Here is an 18,929-nt window from a genome sequence, read left to right as displayed (position 1 = left end):
CTGGAGTGATGTGAGCTGAGTTTTGAAGGACGAGTTGGTGTTTGTTAAATGGACAAGGAAGAGTGGAGTGGGAAGGACATTCCAGGTAGAGCGTACAGTGTGTGCAGTGACACAGAGGATGACAGAGCCTGGCACCTTTGGTGGGACTCGAGCACAGGGGCAGTGTGGAGCAGTGGGCAGAGGTGGGACGGGGCAGTTAGGCGTCATGAAACAGCAAAGCACCTCAGGCCATGCTGATGTCGGCACCTTTTCTGGAAGGCCAGGGAGAGCCGTGGAAAATTTCAGGCATGTGAGACTGACATTTCAGGTTGTGCCGTGGAGGGCTTGGAAATTCACAGCCCGGCGAGGAGAATAGCAGTGGTGCAGGCTGAGGGGAAGAGGCCCCAGCCAGGCCCGGCCCCAGAAGTTTGTCTTTATTTTCCTAATGATGCTGAGGCAGTGACACATGCAGTGGTAGTGATACAAGCTCCTCTCATGCTCAGGCCCCCATACCATTGTTTTAAATCTTCTGATTAAACATAAGTAGTAAAAAAACATTCAGTGTGTTTAAAGTTCTCCAACACAGCTCTGTTTGATGCTTTACCCTTAAGTTGGTAAACGTTCAGGGGTCCCTAAATGTGGGTGGTATTACATAATAGGGAGTAGGTGAAGTCCAGCGGGATGAAGTAGCCACTCGACCTAAAGAGGTTGGTGAAAGGGTACAAAGTTTCAGTTACGAGATGAGTAAGTCCTGGGGACTAATGTAGACATGGTGACTGTAGTTAATAACACTGTCTTGTATACCTGAAAGTTGCTGTGAGTGTAGATCTTAAGTGTTTTCACCACAGACAAAAAAGAAGGTGAGGTGATAGATGTATTAATTAACTTGGTTGTGGAAATCATTTCACAGTGTATATGTATATCAAATCATCATGTTGTTCACTTTAAATATATACAGTTTTATTTATCAATTATACCTCAGTAAAGCTGGGCAAAAACATACAGAGTAGGTTGCACCTATGGAAAGATGGGATGAGAATACTTAGAGTAAGATTTATATTGAAGCAAGAATTTATAATAATTTGGGCAGTAACAAAGACAACAATAATAGCTTATGTTGCATGTTAATAATACCTTAATGTTGGATTATCTACTTACTGATTTTTCAGGCTAAAAATGAATCCTCCAGTTTTAATACCACCGAAGGACAGGATTTTAGACATTGTGATGAAGTGAGACAAAAGTGTTGTCCCTCTCATTATTATTTTGGCAGTTACTTTACGTTATTGGCCCATTTCACTAAGTAGACGTCTGTGTCTTTTCCCATGTTACCGCTAAATCACATCTCCTCCAGCCTGTATTTGTTCATTTTCTGTGTGTTATTGTTAGCTAAATCGTTTTATTTTGGACCCTGAAATTATCAGTGCTAAATTTATCTTAGTGGATTGGTTTATTCGATTAATTTATTAGAATCCTCATTATTACATCCAATATATTTTCTACTTTGTCCATTTTTTTCACCCACAGATTTGATGAATGTGATTCCTGTATCTTCATCCAATTCGTTAATGAAAATGTCAAGAAAGACAGAACTCTGTCACATCTGTCATAATCTTTGTCCAGGTTGACATCATCTATTAATTAGCCCCCTTTGAGTAACGTTGATCACGTGGTAAAAGAACCCCCTTCACTCTTTTTTATACAACCTGTATCTCTTCATCGTGCTCGTAAACGTCTTTCAGGCATTAGAGAAGGTGTTATTCAAACCTGGGTACCTCGGAGCTGTTTCTGACACTTGCTTTCCCAGTTCCGCAGGTTCGTGAAGTTAGAGGGTAAGGTGCCGCTGAAGTACATTGGTCTAGGATCCCTTCCTAATACGTTCTGTGATCCTATCAAGGATCCGTGTCAAGCTGACAGGTCTCTAGTTCGTAGACTGCTTTATTGACAGAACGTCCCTTTCCGAAGTAGTTTTCCCAATGCCAATTATTTCAGGTTCCGTTGTATGTTTCTTTCTCTTTTCTACCTGTATGTAGAAGACTCGAGTAAATGTAAGGTTACATGTAGTATAAGGTTACGTGTAAATGTAAGTACTGTCCTTCCACATGCTTAGACGATGTTGTAGACCATGGTTGGAAGCTGAAGATTATTTTAGTTCTTTTTTTTTGTTTTGAGAACCACTTGTATTCTAAAATGATGCTTAGGATTTTGAGATCTGGGATTAAATAATACCATAAAGGGAAAAAAAAGGACCATTTGAATTCTTTTGGAGAGGAGAACTTTCAGATTCCGACCCCAAAGAATGTTAAGAATATTTTGGTCAATATCTGTGCACTGAAATGTAAGTCTTCAAGCAGTTTATATTTTAAGATTATTTCAGCAGCACGACAGGAATTTTTTAATGCCAATACATTTTGAAACAGGTTGTTAACTGGCGCCCTAAGAACTGTATTTGGCCTGCAGATGTGTTTTGTTTGGCCCACATCGTGTTTTTTTAAAAATTGGAATTAGTTGCAAGCATTTAAAAATAAGGAGATTCCACATTTTAAAAAACCCCAAACCCCGCATTTATGGCCCTTTTTGAAAACCTTGAAGGTCTGTGACTATGCTGGACACAGGCTCCTGCGTGGTGGCAACGTAGAAGTAAGGAGCTAGCTAGAGGCTGCCCGCCACAGCCCCCTACTCCATGTTGCTTTTCCCGTGGCCACCTTCGCTCACTTCGTCTGGCTGGCCCTCGGAGTCCGTTTGAGCTTGCACCTGCTGAGTTAAGAGCTAACCAGTTAAAAGTGTACTTAAAGCTGGAAGGAGAACAGTAAGGTGGCAGCTGTTCACTCTTTAGTTCCCTGAACATTGACTGTCTGGCCTTTTTCATGATGTGATGTCCCCAAGAATGGCATTCAAGTAGGTAGGTGAGGGGGACCGGGGCAGCATTCCCGATCACGTGCTGGATCTCCTAATTCATGGTGAGGTAACAAGCAAGGTGTCCTAAGAGTAAAACAACTGTAAATTTCTTACGACATTTAAAGTAGGGGAAGGAGACCCCTGGTCATTGTTGTGTGATTTTAGAGATGTTGGGGGAGTTGTCTGAGTCACATACCTGCCACCTAGTCAGTGGTGGGATAGGGACCAGAGCCCAGGACTCTTGCCTCTGGTTCAGTGAGTTTCCGCTTCACATTTTTCTCTTTAGTGTAATGGTCTAAAGATGAGATTTATGGTCAGACCTGGATTCAAATCCAAGTTCTGCCCATGGCTAGCTGTGTGACCTCAGGCAAGTGTCAAAAACCTCCCTCTGCCTCATTTTCCTTGTTATAAAAAAGGGAGAATAATGATACTGACCTCATAGGGTTGTTATGGGATTAAATCCAATATTGCATTTAAAGAACTTAAAACAGTACCTGCCCATAATAACCAATACATAAATAATGCATGATACCTGAAAAATAATATTTACGAATTCTATATTATCATGGTAGACTTAGCTAAAACTAGCATTTCAACTACACAAAACTATTACATAATTAATATTTTTTTCCCTCTTAGAATTTAGAAAGGGCTTTAAGGATAGTTTTACTCCATGTATTTAAAAAAAAAAAAAGCCTCCAGCAATATAAACCTATCCATAAATTTTTCTATAGCAAACAGGTACATTCAAAAGCCTACCATTCAGCTCACTCTTCCGAATGTAAAGAAACAATTGGGTGTCATCAAAATATTTTAAGTCCTCACCAAAGATGCCTTTTGGGTGGATTTGTTCAGTTCTCTAAATAAATCTTGAATAGATAGTGCACATAAAGCCCTCTTAGATGCAAGAGTGTTACAAAGATAAATCTCTCCTCTTAGGAAGCTTATAATTAATGGGAAAAGAGGGCGACAGGAAGGGAAAGACTAATCGCTATAATACGTTGTATGATGTGATAAATACCCAAAGTGGAAATTAAACAAAGTGCAGCGGGAACATTAAGAGAGCACCAGTATCTGGATGTCGTTTTCTCTGAGAAAGCCAAAAGGCAGAGATGCCCCAAAGACAGGGAGGAGAGGAGTGGGGGCAGGTTGTGGAGTGGAAGTTTGAATTTGAGTTTGCACCTACAGTCTGAGCAATTGGTGGGACAGCCTCCTGACATTTGGCCTGGAGCTTGTAGGAATGATGAGGGTCAGAGAAGGAGATGCTGTTCAAAGCCAGGCAGGTAGTCACTGTGGAAGATGGATTGTGTGAGGCCCTTGCCAGAGGCCATGAGATGAATTAAGTAGTGATTGATGGAGATGCTGGTGTGGAGCAGTGGAAATGGAAATAGGGGTAGAGGATGGGGCAAGAGTCCAGGCATGTTTTAGAGGTAAAACTGGTGGGTAGGTGGAAGGGTGAGGAAGAAGGAGTCAAGGGTGACTCCCATTTGGGTGACCCAGGAGAGACTGGGGCACAGAGAGCAAGTTTGGAAGGGAAAGTGAGTTTAATTATGTACATGTGGAGTTTTTGAGGAATCTGTGAAATACGTAAGTGGATATGTAGCATCAACATATTTTGTCATTCTTGGAGGACCTCATTGGAGTGGATTTGTGTAGATAAGCAAGAAATTGTCCAGTAGATGGTTAATCTGTAACTGGGAAGAGGCCAATTCTGGAAATACAGATTTGGAAGTTGTTGGTTATGAGTGCTGGTTAAAGCCTCGAGAACAGGTAATGCTGTTCAGTGAGGGAATGTGAGGCGAAAGAGCAGTGGGCTGAGGTAGTCCCACCAAGGAAATTGAGAACTGAAATCTTAATGGCATCTCAAATCAGTGGGGGAAGGAGTGGATTATTTAATGAATGGTGTTGGGATAAGTGGTAACCTTTGGGAAGGGAAGGAAAAGTTGGGTCCCAGACTCCTACTATACACCAAAACTAATTTCTTATGGATCAAAATTTAAAATGTTAAAAGTCTTAAATATACTTGAAGACAATATAGGTGACAGTTTATATAATCTAGAAGTTCATGGTCATATGGACAAAATTGAGAAATCTGACTTAATGAAAGTCAAACAAAAACCTCACTGGAAAGTAAGAAAGCAAACTGGGAAATACATTTGCAATGTATGTAGCAGAGTTAATATGCATCTTAGATATTCCTTTCTTATCAAGCAGTGAGGAAGAGCTTAATGCCTAATTAGAAAAACAGGAAAAAAGTAGAATAAGGACTTTATAAATAAGGCATTGCAAATTACCAATAAACATATGAAAAGGTGTTTTGAATACGTAATCAAGGAAATGCCGTTTATGGCCTAACAGTTGGAAGAGATTAAAATTTATAAAAAAGATAAGATAATCCTTATCTTGGTGAGAGTGTGGGAAACAAGTTGGGAAATGGAGCTGTTTCCAATTCTTTTTGCAGGTAAGCTCTTAACATGCTTTCTTGCATATTAAAGAGATCTTGGATATTTTTGAACAAGAATGTTCTTCAGGTTGTTTCTTTACTATAATAATAGAGTGTTTCCCCTTGTAATAGAAGGAAGAAATAAGTTCATTTGTTTGATAGAAGTTTATTAACATATATCGAAGGCTGTTGCATGCCACTCACTCTTACAGCCCAGCTGAGGTGAGAGATGAGTGTACAGATACCACTCTTCAGCATTGTAGAGCTTCCAGTGAGTTCTGAAGGACAGGAAGAATTGGAGTGTGGAGAACATTGCAAGGGGCTTTCCATAGGCAGTGGTTTGATGGGGGGCCTTGACACCACCAGGAGTGTGTGGAGCACTTGGGGAGCTGAGGGAGTTAGCCCCGTTGTGGAGTCGAGTGGAACAGTTGGTGGCCACTTGAAGGGCTTTGTCTACCAGGCTGAACAGGAGCTTGCTGTTGGAGCATTGGGAGCCTTTGAAGGATTTGAAGCACCAGAGTTATGTACTCAAATTTGTTTTGACATGCTGAAGTTGACAATGAACAGACTCTTGAATGAACAGGGAAGTCCTTACTGGAATGAAGATTACCAAAACTGACAGAGGAGTGTAAGAATCCTGAAAAACAAAAAGTGTGGATGACACTGTATAAAAAATTCCCAGGAAATGCAGAAAAATTAAAAAATTGACAAGATTGTTCTATTTGAATCACAGACCAAGAAATAATTGCATTTCTTTTGGGGAAACAATATCCTGCAGTATCCACAAAGATATATTCTTATAACATAGCCAAAGTTAAATTTCAGTATTATTCTCTTGCATGCAGAATGCAGATTAAAGTATGATCATAGAATCCCTAAGCAGTTGAGCTGTCCTCTAATTTAATTCCCAAGCTTTCTTTGTTCATAGTGTCATTAGTGTTTCATTAATGTGTTTACAGTGCCCCCTGGTCAAAAGAAATACCTAACAGTTCTTTTTATGAAGTGGTTAGGTCCAAACAACTTCATAAGTATTTATGACCTGACACTTTAGTAGCGGTGGGAAAAAGTAATGCATATCAATTTAAAGGAAAAATAATATATTTTTGTGTGTGTGTGAGGAAGATCAGCCCTGAGCTAACATCCAATGCCAATCCTCCTCTTTTTGCTGAGGAAGATTGGCCCTGAGCTAACTTCCATGCCCATCTTCCTCTACTTTATATGGGACGCCGCCACAGCATGGCTCAGCAAGTGGTGCGTCGGTGCGCGCCTGGGATCTGAACCTTCGAACCTCAGGCCGCCACAGCGGAGCACGTACACTTAACCGCTTGCGCCACTGGGCCGGCCCCAATAATATTTTTATTTTCTTCTTAAAAAACCTCGTGTGCACCTCTTGGGTACTGCATAGATTCTCAAACCTTAGAAACAGATTGGACACTGCCACCTTCATTTGCATTTCTACATTGAGTTTTGGGTGGTACTTGTGTTTTATCACAGCATTCAACAACCCTTCCCTCCCACTTCACAAAGCTATGACGTCATTGAAGGGAATGTAACATGACCTAGTGTTGAAACTGAACTGCCTTGAGCTAAAGCTTCTGACAGTGTTGGACAGATGTCGCTTGTTTCCTTTGAAGATTTAAAATATTCTCTGACACCCCAGTTCATTTGCTTCTGTGCCTTGGGGCACCCGGTTTGGGAACTACAGCTGTAAATTATGTTCCCAGTGTTGGCAGTACTTGGGTTAGCATGAAGCCTAACCATCAGAGCAGTACTGTGTGCAGGTGTATTCATTTGTGTCTTGGTATCCATTCATCCATTAGCCAGTGTAGAGTTCTGAGCGTCTGCTCAGGGCCAGGCACTGAGCTTGGACTCTGGGGGCTTACAGTGAACTGAGAGACGCCCATTTCCTCTCAAGGAGCTTACAGTCTGTTGGGGGAATTACAAAATTGGAAAGTGACGCAAGCAAGCAGGAGTCAGCGAAGTTTCTGTAAGGGGCCAGGTAGTAAATATTTTAGACTTTGCTGCCCATGCATCTCTGTGGAAGCTACTCCATCCTAATTCTGTAATGTAAAAGCAGCTACGGGCAATACATAAAGACATGGGCATGGCTGTGTTCTAGTAAAACTTTATTTACAAAAGCAGAAGTGGATCAAATTTGGCCCATGGGTCTAGTTTGTGCAACCCCTGTAATAGAGATGTAATTAAAGTGTCGTGGAAGCAGGAGGAGGGGATAGCCTGTGGAATCCCAGAGGGTATGGCAAAGGTTATGAGGAGCTCTTCCGACCCCCAGCAGGAGTTTCCCAGGCAAATTGAGGAGGGTGGCAGAAAGGAGTACTGAGGGAATTCCAGGCAGAAGGAGAAATGTTTGCAAATATGAGGAGTCATGAAGAGGTCTGGCAGCTTGGAAAACAGTATCCGTTGGAAGGGAGGGCCCAGGGCTTCTTTCCTGGGTTAAAACTCCAGTTTCATGAATCATTTTTCTCATTTTTTTTGTTTTCTACCTCATTTTTTTTGATGAATCACATCCTGTAGTGGCCTCCAAAGAATGCGTGCTTGGAAGGTATGTCTTCTGAGTTCTGGCATATCTTTATAAAGTGTATTTTATCCTCTCACTTAATTAGTGGTTTGGCTGAGTATAGAATTCAAGTGTGAAAATAATTTTCACTCAGATTTTGGAAGATGTTCTCTTTAGCTTTCTATGCTAAGAAGTCTGATGTCTTCCTCTCCCCCCACCCACTGAATGTTTGTTGACCACACACCCAGTGTCTCCTGTCCACCCAGAGCCCGCTCTGGAGTTAGTGCTGTCACCGTCCCTGTGTGGCAGTGGGGGTTTGTCAGGCTCAGCTGCCAAGTCAGGTCACAGAGTCTTGGCTTCATGCACTGTCCCATGCTGTTCTCATTCCTGAGCCCTTGTGTGACCCCTCTCCCTGGAAGCTTTTAAGATCTTCTTTTATACAGTAGTCTCAGTGATGTACCTTGGTGTAAATGTTTTTAATTATTGTAGTGGGTACTTGGTGTGGGCTGCTTGAGAACTAGATTTTTGCAGTTGAGTATATATATCGATAATTCTGTGTACGTCTTTATTGTTGGAATCGTCTCTTAATTATCTCCCTGAAACACCACATCCTTCAAGCTTCCCTCTTCCTTGAAACCTTTACTGTCTCCCCCACAGTGCAGTCTCAGTCGGCCTTCCCAAACCAGCCAGGTTTGTGTTTTTCATACGCGTGGCTCTCATTTTGCTTAAATCCCTCACACTTCACTTGAATAATACACTTTGATAAACCTCACTGTGAAGTTTATGTTCCTGAAAAGCCTTCTTCAAAGGGTAATGCTGGAGAAACTTAAGATCTTGTGTGTGAGGGGAGATGGAGGTGGGCAATGGAATTAGGAAAATAGTTGCTAGTCAAAGTTTTTAAGCAATTTTTTTTGTGTTCCCTAATAGAAAACAGTAAAGAGAGGGGCACTAAGAAGAATATGAATCAGCAGTATAGATACTGTTTACTTTCCATGCCGTTTCCCTTGTGTGTGGTAAACGTCCCAGCATCTCCTCTCCTGTAGATTCTGTGGCCTACTTACGCATTTATTTTGCTTTCTTGTAGTGAAGCGGCTTTTCTCCCTCCAGTGTTCAGTTCCTTTTGTGAATTAATGACAAGGGAGTTAGCTCATCATGATGACAAAAAGATAGATTCTCGAAATAAAAGATGCTTTGTGTTGCCTTAATTCACCTCTCCCTGATGGAGCAGGTATTTCTCAAGCCCCTTCCTCAGCACATGGCTGGGTGGCCCTAGAGCCAGTGAGGGTAGAGGCCTGCCGGCAGGACGCGCTGACTCATCCTCTGTCACCTTCCGTGTCTCTCTCTCTACCCCCCATCTCCCCTTCCACCCCCCGCAAAGAAAAAAACAACCATAAACAGACTGAACAGAATGTGTCAGGACTACAGCTTCTGGTCCTCCTCTGCCTTTACATTTACTTTTCTCTTCTCAACTCTTTTTTTCTAAGTAGTCTCAGCAGACAGGTCCAAAACTTCATGTGGACTGGAACCAGAATGCTCTAAGCTGAGGAGAAAGCAAACCAGAGTGCATGTATGGGTGCTCCATTGTCACAAGAGGGGACACATTGTTGACAGGCGGGAGCTCTGCAGGAGGGCCTGAGCTTTGTAACGTCCTAGGACTGAGGTCAGGGTACCTGTAAAGAAACAAAAACAAACAAGCAAAAACCAGATTTTTTCTTTTTTCAATAGTTTTATAAATTGATTCTGCTTGACCAAGTTTCTTAAACCGAGGGATTAATTGACATTTTTTAATCCTTTAACGTAATTATATTGCGTAGGATACAAACTGGGTGCCCTTGGGCAGCACACAGTCTGAAGGCATAGCTTGGCCTTTAGAATGTTTAAAAATTATGAATTAGTTGCTTACATTTACAAATTTGGGTATTTCATATAAAATCCCAGATATCTACCTTGGCTTGAAAAATCAGAAAATCTGGCAAAAGGAGGCCCCTTGCTGCCACCTTTAGACGAGGCGGGCGAGCTCCGGATCCACCTGCTCCTGGGGAGTCTGTTACCTGTTCCCCTCCAGGCATTCCCATTTGCACTGTGCTGCTGCGTCGAGACAGCTAGCCTAATTTTGAAAATTAGCTCCTGAAATTCTCTAAAAATGTGTTCTCCTCTAGGGAATGAGGCATGGGTGGGAAAAAGGAAATTCTGACATTGTTTCTATCAGAAGGGAGCAGAGACAAGTTTCAAGTGTCCTTTTTTATTGCGATTACATTGGAAGGCTCCCTTCATGTTGCTCCGGCTTCAGATAAGTCTGTTTGAAGGTTTTGCTTGGTAGAGAAGTCAGATCTATTACAAGTATAACATTACATGGCCTAAATGACTCGCTCAGGCTTTTCCAAGTAAATGTGACGATGGAAGAAAGCTTTCTTTATCACCCTGCCTGTTTTCGGTTAAGCAGGTGTTGGCCAGACTGTGGTTGATGCTCCTGTTCCTGAGCACCCCCAACACGCCCCCCGACCCGCGCTGACCTCCTCGACGGCGTCCTTGCTCGGCGGCTGTTGCTGGCGCTGACCTTGTGCTCGAGTGTCTGCTGGCTTGTTGCCTGCCAGCGGAGTGGAGCGCTACAGCTTAGCTCTGGGGAGTTTCGCACAGGGACCCTGAGTAAAGCCGGCCTCGCTGCTGTGCTTGAGGCTGAAGCTGGGAGGGATTAAGTGATTTGCCTTCACTCACACCACTGATTAGTGATGGAGCCAGGATGAGAGTCTGAGTCCTCACCACCTGGTCCGGAGCTCGTCCCTGGCTGCCTCCATTCCCATCTTGCCACTTCATGGGACACACATCTCTTTTCTAGAACAAATGTCAACTTGTACTGAGGAACTGTCTCACTTCAAGATAATGTTTAGCCAGTCAGTAAATACGGTTTGTGATTATTTTAGTCATGGTTTGGTCTGTTTCATCTTCTTTGTTCAGTTATTCCTGTACACACTATGTAATTCTGTAACTTTTAGCAGTTGGCGTTTTAGACATTCCATAAATACATTTTCATTCTAATAAGTAAGCTCGATGACACTGGCATTGACTAGGAGGTTATTCATCTAGGAAATAATTGAACGCTTTGCAGTATGTGCTTGTGCCTTATGGATAAAACTATTTAATGTATTCGGGATTCATTTTCTGGGTTTTTGACAGTACTCAACAATAGCCAAGAAGAGATCTTGCCATTTGCTTTTGCTAAGAAGAATGGTTTTGGAATTATCTTTCTGGGCTCCAGTTATTTAGATGTTGTATCTCCTTTCCTTCATCAAGTCCCTGTTTCTCATGTCTCTTCTCACATTGTCTATTTTTGTCCTTCGTTTTTTTCTGAAACATTGCTTAATGTTTGATCTGTCTTTTTAAAATTTTTAATACCAGGCAATATATTTAACTTTTAAGAGCTATTTTTATTTCTCATTTTTTCATTGTGCCCTCTTCTTGTGTTTATGGCTGTGCCATGTCTGCTCTGAGAATACTATTTAGAGGTGCTTTTCTGTTTGATTTTTAGTTTTCCCCTTTCCCACATTACCCCTATTTCCTCTGGGAGTAGTTTTTATTTTTCTTATTGGTGATCCTGTTTATCCTGAAATTCTCTCTTCTTCCTGTATCCCACACAATACACAAAATACACTTACAGCATCACTGTGTGCTTGGCACTATTCCAAGTGCTTTACATGTATTTACTTATTTAATCTTCACAACAAATTTATGAAGAGAATACAGTTATCATCCCCACTTTACAATGAAGAAACTGAGGCACCGAGAGGTTAAGGTCACACAATAAGTGGCAGAGCTGGGATTCACACCCTGTCTGTGTGTTTAAACACCACACTGTCCTGCCTGTAATGTGTTGGTGAGACCCTCCATTCTAGAACAGATCCAGAATGTGACTGCGTCTCTCCACCTCCGCTCTTAGAGTCTGTCCTCCATGTGGCAGCTAATGAAGTCTTCCCAAAGTGTAAATCGGATCATGATCTCCCCTGATTAAAACACGCCAGTGGCTTCTCATCTCAACTCCGTTAAACGCCATACCCTTCCAAGGACCACGAGGCTCTCCATGGCCTGACCAGCCCGCCTCTCTGACTCGCCCCCGCCTTTCGGCCCTCTTCCTAATCAGCTTGTCTTGTCTCAGGGTCTTTGCATTTGCTCTCGCTGTTCTTTCCCCTGATCTTGTCATGGCAGTCTTCTCATCATTCAGGTTTCAGCTCGAGTACAGACTTCACTCACTCACACACTCACATACATTGACTTATTCCAGTTTTTAAAGCGCTTATCAGGATTTTAAATTTCTTATTTACTTGTGTCTTTGTCTCTCTGAACTGCAGTCTAAACTCCCTGAGGGCTGGGCCTTCGTCTGGCTCAGTGTTGCACCTCCAGTGCCTGGATGAGGACCTGGCCCTTGGTAGGTCGTCTCTAAGCGTTCCCTGACAAGTGTCTCGAGAGCTCTTAGGCTGAACAACACCTTCCTCTGTTGCAGCCTCCCCCCCCACCGCCTCCCCCCGCCCCCAGATTCGGTCAGTACTCATATGCATGCTTTCAGTTTTCGACAGAAATGTGTTGAAATCTCTTGTCCACCAATGGTCCCTTTCCCATTACGGTTGTTGTAGTGTTTGTACACTTTAGTTATTTGTGTCTCATTGTCAGTATTTTTGTCACATCTGCAAACTCTCTGTATTATTATTTACCATAATTTTTTCTTAAACTGTTTGAATTTATATGAAATAGAAACTTTATATCACAGTATAAATGGAAAAGAAAACCATTATTGTCCTAAATAAGTGACTATGAAAGTTAATATGTACTAATTAAAATTAAAAATGTTATTCCATGTATCACTTAAAATTGTCAAAACTTCAGTTTTATGCACTGCTCTTCTGTACTCTGATAGTATTGGAGTGGAGAGTTGATAAACATGTCCTCAGTTATAATCTTGAACTTGAAGCCTATCGCTTGAAAATTGACCCTATAATGGATCCCTGAAGCAACAGCTGTGTCTGATTGTTCATGTCTCCTAAAGCTAGGGCAGCTTGAGTCTAGTGTCTCCAAAGTTATTAATGTACAGTATATCTCACTATTTGTCAGTACCGTTTTCAGTGTTGGCGTGCATAGTATAAGACGTGTCTTTGGAGCAGTTTGAACACCATTTGAAATTCTTCTCCACATCTAGGACTGACTGCATTGCATGGATGATGGACTTGACCTTATGTTTGAGACGACCATCGTGGATGGTGGCCAGTAAAAGAATGAGGATGACTTCAAATTTCCAGTGGCTCTTGTTAACATTTATTCTTATATATTTAATGAATCAAGTAAATAGCCAGAAAAAGGGTAAGTCCATCAGAGTCATAATGAATTGATTTCAGTGTCATTACCATTTTGATTATGAAGGAATCTCGTGTATTTATTGAACTCTTCGGGTTTTTCGTAGTTAAAATCCATTTCTTTGTCATCTCTTTTCTGTGTACATTTGGTTCTCTTAAAAAGGCCCATAAAGATGGATCTAAATATTCTTACCCCATTTAAAAAATTAAGCTACAATTTACATACAGTAAAATTCACTCTTTTAGGATAAAGTTCTGTGAGTTTTGACAAATGCATTCATTCATGTAACCACCAGCACAATCAAGAGACAGAACAGTCCCATCATCCCAGAAAATACCCCATGCTCATCTGTAGTCAGCCCCTCCTATCCCCACCTCCAGCCAACACTGATCTATTTTCTGTCTCTATAGTTTTGCCTTTCAGAATGTCACATAAATGAAATCTAAATATCTTTCTTTAAGAATATGTTGTTTTCATCTTATTTAAATATATTAAGAATGTTTGTTGCCTAGCTTATTTCTATAATGAACATTATCATCCTTCTGCCCCTGAGTTTAGTTTTATATTATTTCCATAATTAAACAGATCTTCTCTTTTCCCCAAGATCACTATTACTTTATTATGATTACTGATGAGTTCTAATGTGAGTGCTTCTAATGTTTTTGTTTTCTGTCTTATATAAATAGCTTTATAATTTATTGCTATGGCGAATATCATGCCAGCCATATGTAAAAAATTAAAAAACTTTTTCATAGACATTTATATAGACAGTCTGAGATAGAATACCTTTGTTACACTATAATAGCTTTATTCTCTCCCTCCCTCTCTTCCTTCCTTTCTTTTTCTCCTCCCTCTTGTACCCTCCTTCTTTCTTTTCATTTTCCTTTCAGAATGACAGTTTTTCATTGTAGAATGCTTATGTATTCCATAATCTAATGTTTCTTTATAGATGTGAATAAGTACTATTAGGATTGTAATCTTCTGAATTACCTATTACTTTTCAGTTGTTTAGGCCTACACAAAATACATATTTTTCAGAGACTCGTGTGAGTTCATTACTATTTAAATGTAATATGCTCCATAAAAATCTAAAGACTGGCTGGGGGCTTTCTGTGTCAGTGGTAGTCTGGGAACAGGCGGGGAAGCAGCAGTGGCTAGGAGTGCTTAGAAGTGTTTGTGGGCGCGAGAGACACATGGTTTTACTTAGAGTCACCTTTTTCTTTTTGGAAATGGGGCTATTGGAGATTAAAATCTCCCAGGCCCTCTCTTGATCTCATCACTGAATCCACATAGTCACTCCCTCTGCTTATCCCAGTTGCCTGGAAGGGGAATTTTTGAGAGAGGCCTAACCCCTCAATGGTCTAGCGGCTGGCCCACTTTCGTTTTAAACCAAAGCTACAAAAAGAAATATAAAACCAGTCACCTCCTGTGACTGCAGGTTCATCTCTGCACAGAGGACATGGTCCTCTGCAGACACATGTGCTTGTACTTATGACTGGAGACAGTTGACCTGTTGACCTTTTATAGTGCAGTTAAATAATAAAGCCTGTTCCCTGTGTGTGTGTCTGTGTGTGTGTGTGTGTTTTGTTTCTCCTTCTCCAGGGGCTCTTCGTGATTTGAAGTGTATAACTAACAATTTACAAGTGTGGGACTGTTCTTGGAAAGCACCCTCTGGAGCCGGCCGTGGTACTTTCTATGAAGTTTGCATTGAAAACGGGTAATGGAAATACTTTGATTTATAGTTATAACCTAAAGGTTCTTTGTCTTTAATTTTAGAATATAAAGATAATTATTCTGGAAATTTTTAAATGAAATTTTAAATCTTAGCTCTCTTTCCTAAAAAATCTGAGTCTTACATCAATCAAGATGAAAACAAACTCTCCTCCTGGCCAAAACTTTGATTCTTTAATTATGTGAATAGTAAGTATGGGACACAACCCTGCTGTGCTCTGGATTCTGATCTGCTATGGGGAAGTTTTGCTGGTCTATCCCAAGCCAATGTCTGCTATATCAGTTAGGTTCAAGTTTTGACTCTGCCTTACAGAAAATGTCAGTCATAGTGGCTTCAGAGACAGGCATTGACTCGCGTGTGAAAGGTCTGGAGTAGGCAGTTCAAGGCTGACGTGGTTATTTATGGCCATGAGAGACCCAGGTTCCTCTTTATCATGCTCCTCTGCCGTCTTAGCATGTGATCTCATGGTTCAAGATGATGCTTGAGGAGCGTCTATCATGCCTGCATTCCAGAAAGCAGGAAGGAAAAGAAGGATGATTTTCTTTAAGGAGACCTCTAAGAAGTCCCACACAACACCTCTGCTTACGTAGTATTGGCAGAACTTAGTCAAAGGGCTAAATCTATTTCCATAAGAGGCTGGGCAGTATGTTCTCCTAGCTGGATGGCAATATGCCCAGATAAACCTTGGGTTGATGTTATTAAGGAAAAGCAGGAAATGGACATTAGGAGGCAAGTGGCAGTTTCTGTCACACCACCTTTCCCTCTCAGGTAATTTTGGAGTGGGCTAGAAGCTCTGAAGCCTGGAGTTGAGGCCTTTGGGCTACATGCAAGCCAGAACATTCTCCTTGCTTTTGCCTAATCCCAGCTGGGCTCTGAGTAGCTTAGCACTGCAGAGGAGTTCCAGCACAGCAGCTGCAAGCCCCAGTGTGCGGATGAGTGGTCCTCATGTAAATTGATGTAAATGTGTATTTAAATACACTCAGATTTTTTCCCATTCAGTGCACATTTATTGAGCATTAGTCTAAGCATTGTGATAGTTTATCAGCCAGGATGAGCTCAGTTGTATTGCAGAAACAACCCTCAGATCTTATTTTCTGCTGTGAAACTAGAGGATTGTTTCCTGCTGTATTCTATATTCTGCCCCACGTGTCTCCCTTAGAGCCCAGGCCTAGGAGTCCCTCACACTCTGCACATCATGACAGGGGAAGGAGGGGGCGCAGCCTGTGCTATTTTAGAACTTCCTTCTGAAGTGGTGGATGTGACTTTCACTCACATTTCTCTGCTAATAAAGTCACATCGCCATGCCTTGCTGCAGAGGAGCAAGGAAGTGCAGTCCTACTGCGAATCTAGGAGGGGAGAAGCTGAAAAATTTGGTAAATAGCACTAATGACTACACAGGCCTCACAGAGAGGATGTTTTTCTGGCTCCCCAGGAGTTCACAAGAAACAAATCATGACAGAGCTGTGGGTTAAGTGCTGTCGGAATTACCTGTGAAGGGCTGAGGGAGCATTGACTAAGGGGTGTGGGGGTCCAGAGAGGCTGTCAGAGGTGTGCTTGTGGAGTAGGAATACTCGATTTTCTCAGCAGAAGGACAGAAGGACAGTCCAGCCTGAAAGAATATTGGGTACAACGGCGTGATCATATGAAATAGCACGATTTAGAGAATTCAGGTAGGGCCGGCCCTGTGGCTTGGTGGTTAAGTGCGCACGCTGCAATGCTGGTGGCCCGGGTTCAGATCCCGGGTGCGCATCGAGGCACCACTTCTCCGTCCATCCTGAGGCCGAGTCCCACATACAGCAACTAGAAGGATGTGCAGCTATGACATACACCTATCTACTGGGGCTTTGGGGGGAAAAAATAAAATAAATAAAATCTTAGAGAATTCAGGTAGTTTTGTGTTGCTGGCACCTAATGAAGCCTCACCATGTGAGGTTGAGAGAGTGAGTCGCAGTCCTGAGTGAGTGATGTGAAGAGGCCTGTGCGGGGCGGGGGTGCGGGAGGCACTGAAAGTCCCTTTGCTTGAATTAAAATTTTCATGGGAAGTTAGAAATGTACATGAATAACAATAAAAAGAATGTAAATATGCTCTATAGGGATACGAAGGGCCATGGCATCACAGAGTTAAAAATCACTGTTGTCTAAGAGCGTTTTGAAAGCAGAGCAGACAAGGAAGTTTTGTTCACAGTGAACCATGAGCCGAGGCGGAGGAGCGGACAGATTGAGGGTGTGTGAGGGGCAGCGAGTAGCCAGGTTCCTTTCTGTCCTCAGTGTCTGTCGAGCACTCTCTTAGTGTGGGGCCCTGTGGTGGTCTGGTCTAGAAGTGTGGGCTGCGTAGGGGGCGGGGTGTGTGTAGGGGGAGGTAAGGGAAGGGAGGCAGAGGGAAGGTTGGGTGGGAGTTTGAAGGGCATGCTAAAATCCTAAGTTTCCTGAAAGAATCATCTGTGCTACTCACTTTACTTTCTGGTACCATCTGGTTATTTTTCATACCACCATGTTGATGCGTTTACCGTTAACCTCTCTTTTTTAAGTCTTAAAACGCAGTATAACCTATCATTTTTTTGTATACAAAAAAGCATAAAGTATTTTCCAGTGCATTTTGTGTTAATGAAGTTTTTATGAAAATTGTACTATTAATTTTATCTGCTAATTAAAAATTAATTTCTTATATTGCAGATCCTATTCTTCTTGTTATCCATCGGAGAAAACAAATACTAAAATCCCAGCTCTTTCACCTGGTGATCATGAAATAGTGATAAACCCTCTACGTGATTTTGGAAGTTCTATAAGTAAATTCATGCTCAGTGAAAAAAACGTTTGTAAGTATTTGAAAAGAAAATTGATTTGAAAGTAACTTGGAACAGCGCCTTTGTTACTATTGTGGTGCTTTATAACTGGCAGAAATTTGACATTCTGTTGCATTTCAGCGGTTACATTAATGCTTTCTTTTACCCAGCAACCTTACTGTGGCTGGTAGAGCATGGCTGAGATCAGGAAGGAAGCAAACTTGTTCTCTAGCGATCTAAATAGATGTGACAGAGTTCAAGATCCTTCCCTCAGGTGGATCCTTTGTTCCCAGCCCCTGGGCTTCGTTGATTCCTCTGCACCTCTCAGAATTTCTCAGGTGTCCCTTCTCTAGGAAATAGTCTTTGACCACCCCCTCCCAGAGGAGACCCCGTTCCTTTCTTAGCATTCCCTTAGGCAATCTGTATTTCTCTCTTGTGGCATTTCTCATAATTGCATCAGTAATTTATTATGTAATTAGGTGCTTACTGTGTGTCTCCTCCACAAGAAAATAGGTTCTGTGAGGGCCAGGCCTTTGTCTTCTACATCCAGCCCCTCGCCCAGTGCCTTGCCCAGAGCAGGCGTCTTCTATAAACGTGTTGACTGAATGCTTAGGGCATTTGCTACATGCTGAATTTGAAGCCAGAAATAAACCCAGGCTGACAGAGATGGGAATTTTGCTATGCAGTGAGACCTTGAAAACCCCAGTAGTCTTGACTGTTTTAGTAGTGGGGTAAGCAGGTTTGTTGGCTCCTGACAACTATTATGAGATGGTATCGTAATGATGTTATAATGAATCTTGTAAGGATGACTGTCTTTGAAGCAAGAGAAAGAAAATATAATTAACTTGGTGATCTGTCCAGTTTTATGGATAGGATGCATGTTTGGAGTGGTCTGTGTCTGACATAGCACCAATTTTGAAAGGACAATACAAAGCGTGCTGTCCAGGAATTAGAATCTGCCCCATTTTCTGGCTGAAGTGTTGTCTGGGTGAAGTGCTACTTATGGCTGTCTTTCAAGATAAAGAGAGAAGAGCCTTGTTTGTTATTTTCTTTCTGTTGTTTGATCTGTGTGACATTGTTTTGTACAGGTCAGCCATGATCCCAGTACCCACTGAGAAATACTGTTAACACTTAAATGTATTTTCTGTGCATATGCATATAAACAGTAAGGTTCCTATTACTTTATAACCTGCTTAACAGAAGACATAGATTGATTTTCATGTTGTTATCTAAATAAAT

The 18,929-nt window shown here is 41.8% G+C and overlaps 1 protein-coding gene across 1 annotated transcript in view; it reads left to right on the top strand.

Moving 5' to 3' along the window:
* Positions 1-18,929, top strand: part of LIFR (LIF receptor subunit alpha) — a 74,300-nt gene that overhangs the window by 9,384 nt on the left and 45,987 nt on the right. The window contains exons 2-4 of the mRNA XM_087443214.1: positions 13,021-13,181; positions 14,778-14,892; positions 17,581-17,723. Of these exons, the coding sequence (XP_087299340.1) occupies positions 13,040-13,181; positions 14,778-14,892; positions 17,581-17,723 (400 nt within the window). The 5' untranslated portion in view covers positions 13,021-13,039. The remainder of the gene's footprint in view (positions 1-13,020; positions 13,182-14,777; positions 14,893-17,580; positions 17,724-18,929) is intronic.

Source organism: Ceratotherium simum, chromosome 18 (genome assembly GCF_057802395.1).
Source record: "Ceratotherium simum simum isolate JZ-2026a chromosome 18, ASM5780239v1, whole genome shotgun sequence".
In the NCBI taxonomy this organism is placed as follows: domain Eukaryota; kingdom Metazoa; phylum Chordata; class Mammalia; order Perissodactyla; family Rhinocerotidae; genus Ceratotherium; species Ceratotherium simum.
The sequence above is the reverse complement of the archived record's forward strand: the minus strand, read 5'-3'. Positions and strand labels throughout refer to the sequence as shown.